The following is a 6000-nucleotide window of genomic DNA, read 5'->3' on the forward strand; positions in this document are numbered from 1 at the left end:
TTTAGCTTTCTGCCTTTTCCAAGTGCAGTCTGTTTCTCCTATTTCCCTCTTGCATGGCAATAGGGTCTCCATGCTGGTTTCCATCTTTGGGGTCCCATGCAAACATGTTTAATGATGATTAATTATGTGCAGTTCCAGGAAATGGTTCCTACCCTCGTTGTAATTATTGGCAGTAAACCCGGGGTCTGCATGGTCAGCCGTACTAGTAGAAGATTTGGTAAATTTATTTTTGATTGATGTACTTCACCAGAAGGACCAAAAACCATGCTTGCCCCCATACCAAATGCCAGAACTTTGTTCTTTATCTCTTTTACTGAGATTCCTGAAGTATATGGGGTGGGGGGTGTGGGGGGTTAATGTCTTCGTATTTGTTCCTTCTTTCTTTCATTAAATAAAAGGCAAGTTGATGATTTTTGATCTATTAGTTTAGGCGAGAGAGGAGGGGGATCATAAAAAGAGTTTCTTCAACATGTCCTCCAAAATGCTTTCCTTTACCTGGAACATCCCATGTTAAAAAAAAAAAAAAAAAGTCTATGGAATTTTGAAAGACTGACCTGGTGTCTGCCTCATGCCTCAACTTACCCTCCCCATGTTATACGTAAACATTTATTTCATACTAACCTGTGCTTATCCATACCCACTGTGGGGTAGGGGGGTGGTGCACCAAAATCCTACCTTCGTGCAAACTGTAATCGCAGCTCTACCTACTTCCCATTGGCCCAGTCATCAACCGTGAAGACAGAAACCATCAGCTTTGGCAGTGTTTCACCAGGAGGCACAAAGCTAGAACTTTCTACCAAGGAGGTGCCGGTCGTTCACACGGAAACAAAAACCATCACGTATGAGTCATCAGAGGTAAGAGGTCTACGAAGGCCAGAGCCCCGGCACTTTGTTTTTGCCCTTTAATGGCCGCTGCATTTGACTATAGCTCATGATACTTAGTTTGTGAGACTCAGAGGACCCAGCAGCCAAACAGTGTCTATCAAGTGTGATAATGGTAGTAATTACAACTTTGTTACGGGTCCAGAAGCTTCAGGTGACTTGAACAGGTCTCCATAGATCTCAGAATATGGAACAAGGCTCAGGAACCTATTCCCGAGCCAGAGATAAGGGAAGATACTAGCTCAGCAGACCCTACTCACATTTCTCAAGTCCTGGTTTTTTAACGATGGTTAATTCTGGCCACATGCGGGGTTGTCTGTCCCGAGAGCCACAGCTCCCGAAAGGCGGAGTAAACAACGTGGTGACGGTGGGAGATGACTGAATCATGGTGATGCCCCGACCTGATGTAAGTATTCGAGTGCGGTGTCTGTTCCTCGCCTTCGTAGGTTGATGCCAGCGCTGATTTGGAGCCGGGCGTGCTCATGAGCGCACAGACGATCACATCTGAAACCACCAGCACCACGACCACCACCCACATCACCAAAGTAAGTGGGGTGGGAGCAGACAAAAGGAAGACATTTACACGGAGCTGTTTCCCAGTTGGGCTGTACAGGCAGAGTTATGTGACTATCTGGAGGCCCAGATAGCTATGTTAGAGCTTTCACGCCCACTCCGTTTATGGGGCATTTGCCCCATGTGCTCATTTTTGTTTAGGAATATGCATTCTGATACCTTTTGCTTAACATGGAACTCCAGTCCTTGGCATATGGTAGGTGTTCCAGAAACACTGGCCGGCCACACCCAAAGGACTCCCCGAGAGCGACACTTCTGAAATTAATGATTTTAAATAATTGCCAAAGAATTGTTTCAACTCTTATTGAGTGCCGTTAGTTAAAACACTGTTAGCGTTTCCGGCCATTGTCCCCACTGAAGAAGGATTGTTCCTCCTGGTGGGTACATTTGTAACACTTGTCCGTCCCTTGCAGACTGTGAAAGGAGGCATTTCAGAGACGAGAATTGAGAAGCGGATAGTCATCACAGGAGATGCAGACATTGACCATGACCAGGTAAGTGTGCGTGAGGGTGGTAGATACCCGGGCAGAGAACCAGAGAGACACTGGTCAGCCCTACTCTTCCCAGTGGTGTTCTTCTAGTCCATCGTGCAGTGTAAACAGTTCTCTGAATTAACTTTTCAATATGCAACGTACGATTCCTTTTGCGATCATTGTACCTCATTTGTGAATGACGTATATAGATCTAGCTCGTAAGTCTCCACCTTGCTACTGATCATGCATGTTCCACCTCCTTTTTTGTCTTTGCCCTTCTGTGATTTCCTGGGGATAGGCGCTGGCTCAGGCAATTAAAGAGGCCAAAGAGCAGCACCCTGACATGTCAGTGACCAAAGTAGTGGTCCATAAAGAGACAGAGATCACACCGGAAGATGGAGAGGATTGACCTCAGGTAAGAGGCGACGTTGATTCTCTAGGCTTGGCCTTGGCTGGCATGTAGCATGGGGTTCTTCCCCCATCCTTCCCGTGCCTCCTCCTCCTTCTCTCTTCTCTCACTGGCATTGGGAGGCTGCTCACCGAGGGGCTGCAGAATTGGTTTGTGGGTGCTGGTTTGTTTCAGATTTGGGAGTTCCACACTGTGGACTTTTTTGCATATTCTGTCAGCTAGAGGATCAAGAAAGAAGCAGTCTTTGCTTGCATGGTCTCGCTGGGGTTTCCTTTTCATTCGTGCCCTGTGTTCTTCGTTACCCAAATTCGATTCAGGGATCAGATTTGATTTCACTTGCCATGTGGCTTAATTGGAACGAAGGCCAATTTGTTCCAAAAGGTATGATTTGTGTGTTCCAAATACCAGGAAAATAAAGCGTCCCCCTTTCTCCTTTTGACGGCAACAATATCCCATTTCACTCTAAGCTTTTTCTGTGACTGTGTTTGGTTATGCTTCTGTTTATGCTCTCTTTTTGCTTTGTTTCTGAATTTGAAACATGGACATTCACTTTCATTTTGGATGGCTTATATTTTCTGCATTCTTTGGAGTGTTTTTTTTTTTTCTTCTTAGTATAGCGTTATGTCTCAGGAGGAGGCAAAAATGCAGTCTTGTGCTCCTGCTTTTCTCTAGAAAGCGTGTGCATGCCTTTCCAATGGCTGTTTGGCTGGCATCGTGAGCAGAGAGCATCTTCTGTGTGCGCACAGACTTCTTAAGCACACTCACACTCACTTGCTGTGCAAGAACTCAATAGGACCAGAGCATCCCCAGAGGGCTCTGAGTGCTGAATGCAACCATTGAGCTACTTGCATACTTGGTTATGTGACAAAAGTCGCTTAAATGCTTTATGTGTATAAATGAAATAAGGAAGTTCTCTAACGTTGGTTTAGGAACTATAGATTGAATAGTAGTCTCTCTTAAAGAAAAAAAATACAAAAGTCACTCATTATATTCAAATTAATCATATAAGTTGAAAGACAGCAGCAAAAGGGTTCTCCAGCAAGCTTCAGCCGCTTGGGTGGTGTTATAGTTAACGTAAGAGAATGCGTATCACGGACTTCTGCTGGAATTTTACAGTGTGTTGGCAAAACGTGCATGTAATAACCTGCAAGAAAATTTTGTTGGTGGCCTTAATCTGAGGAAGACTCTCGGGTGTTTTCCAAGGAGTAACTGATCCAATCTCTTTCCTACAGGAATAACTTAGCCTGCACATGAATCCAGTCATGCAAACCATTAGGAAAACCAGAGCCTATATGGAGTTCCCTCTTCTAACCCAACTGACTTGTATCGCCCATGGAAAATTTCAATCCAGAAGAACTGACCTTGACCATTAATAAAGACACTGGCAGAGAGATCTTCCCATAATAAAGCAATCCGAATCAGCATCACAAAACTGATACTGCATGAAGCAATGATAAAATTACAAAAGAGTAGCATTTTTAATTTCCACCAAGTGTCTAAGTTTTCAGCTATACCTGCACGTTCATAACCAACAATATAAACCGTGATCTCATGTAACACATAAACAATTCATGCCTTTCATAGTTTATTATTAAAGTCTAAACAAAAATCGCAATTTCTTAGGTGACAGATCTTTTGTTTACAGACAAATGAAGATTACCCTAAAATGCTAGAAGCTGTCTAGGTCTAATGTGTCAGGTTTATTCCAGATTAGATGTGCCAATAACCGAGTTTATTCAGTAAACAACTTGAATCTTGTACTTGTCTCACATGGTTTTATTACTCTCACCCATACACAGCAACGACTCTCAATCCTCTGGAAATATTTAATGCTTACAATCCTGCTTTGTGTATCTAATTTAATTCGTTATAAGGTAGTACTGATTTTAGCATATTAATGTGATTTCTTCCTTGTTCGCTTTGGTCTGCGTCCAACCTGGAAAGCTTCCAAGAGTTCCCTAACAAGCCCTAAATATGTAAATTATCATTATTTGGGGGAAGAAAACCTGTTTCTCTTAGTTTACAATATTATGAAATTTCACTCCGGAAAGATCTGTTGGGCTTCTGTTGCATTGTTTTCTCTCTTTGTTTCTTCTTCCTTGTGTTTTTAAGTTGATTTTTCTTCTTTTACTTGAAAAAAAAAAGTGTTTTATTTCCAAATCTGGTCCATATTTACAATCTAGTTCAGAGCCAAGCCTTAAATTGTACAGAATTTCCACTGTAATTAAACTATTTAGTGTTTAGTTATAAATAGCTTTCAAAAAGATATATTCTCCATTACACTGTCAACTGCATCACACAGCCCATGGTGAATGTATGTTTCTGCATAGCGAAATAAAAATGGTAAACGCATTTAAAGCTGTGATTCTCTGTGTGTAGTAATTTCAGTATGGTCTGCGTTTAGCCAAGAGGGTAGCACTTGCATGACTTCTAAAGGCCTCATTGATCTGCCTTGTGTAGAACGTGTCTTTTTACAGGACAAAATGTGTCTGTGGTGACATAGCGTATGGATCCTTCAAGGTACAGGAGACAGGAAACAGAAGATGTACACATACATGTTTGGTTGCCTAGGAAGGCCTTAAAAAGTACAACTAGTTACCACAGAATCTCATTTTCAGGGTTAGGTTTTTTATAAAGAAAGAGGTTCTCCTCTAAACCCAGTGTTTCTGGGCACTTGTAATCTACCGGAGAGACCCCTTTCTCTCACACGTCAGCTCCACAGCGGAACAGATTAGCAGCGACATTCTACAAGGGCCCTTGTGGTGTGTTCCCACAGCTGAGCTATCTCAAACTCCTTCAGGCCAGGCGATCTAGCACCTAACTGCTGGCCTACACTAGCACACCTCACGTGCTGTTTCTTTGTCAACTAATTTTCTTAAAACTCTTTTCTAGAGAATTACTGAATACGACCCACATGTCTTCGTCTTAGTGGGGGAGCCAAATTCTTAACATTTACCTGCAAAGACGTTATCTGCTGCTCTTACTGTCAGTACTGTGTATTCATTTTAGGTACTGAAGTATCATTTTACATTTGAAGACAAAAAAATGTGTCGAGACCATACACAAAAATGAACTCAAAATGGGCTGAAGACCTAAACATGAGACCTGAAACTACACAAGTTCAAAAGAGAGCACCGGCCGGAATCTCTCTGACATCAGCTATAGCAACATTTTTCTAGATATGTCTCCTGAGGCAAGGGATACAAGGCAAAAATAAACTGTCAGGACTACATCAAAATAAAAAAAGCTTCTGCAGAGGGGCGCCTGGGTGACTCAGATAGTTAAGCCTCTGCCTTCTGCTCAGGTCATGATCTCAGGGTCCTGGGATCGAGCCCTGCATCAGGCTCTCTGCTCAGCGGGGATCCTGCTTCACCCTCTCTCTCTCTGCCTGCCTCTCTGCCTACTTGTGATTTCTCTCTCTCACTGTCAAATAAAATAAACAAAATCTTAAAAAAGAAAAGAAAAGAAAAGAAAAAATCTTCTGCAGAGCGAAGAAAACAATCAGCAAAACCAAAAAACAACCTACTAAATGGGAGAAGACATATCTGAAAAAGGACTATTATTTAATATACATAAAGAAGTTATACAAATCAACACCAAGAAAATTCCAAATAATCTGATTTAAAAATGGGCAGAAGACATGAACAGACATTTCTCCAAAGA

At 42.3% G+C, this 6000-nt stretch overlaps 1 protein-coding gene across 1 annotated transcript in view; it reads left to right on the plus strand.

Moving 5' to 3' along the window:
- Positions 1-4689, plus strand: part of LOC111142433 (band 4.1-like protein 3) — a 51656-nt gene extending 46967 nt beyond the window's left edge. Inside the window, exons 16-20 of the mRNA XM_022495553.1 lie at positions 724-855; positions 1329-1427; positions 1869-1949; positions 2227-2343; positions 3570-4689. Coding sequence (XP_022351261.1) covers positions 724-855; positions 1329-1427; positions 1869-1949; positions 2227-2337 — 423 coding nt within the window. The 3' untranslated portion in view covers positions 2338-2343; positions 3570-4689. The remainder of the gene's footprint in view (positions 1-723; positions 856-1328; positions 1428-1868; positions 1950-2226; positions 2344-3569) is intronic.
- The last annotated feature ends 1311 nt before the right edge of the window (positions 4690-6000 follow it).

Source organism: Enhydra lutris, unplaced genomic scaffold, assembly GCF_002288905.1.
Source record: "Enhydra lutris kenyoni isolate GAN:26980312 unplaced genomic scaffold, ASM228890v2 scaffoldscaffold8, whole genome shotgun sequence".
In the NCBI taxonomy this organism is placed as follows: Eukaryota; Metazoa; Chordata; class Mammalia; order Carnivora; family Mustelidae; genus Enhydra; species Enhydra lutris.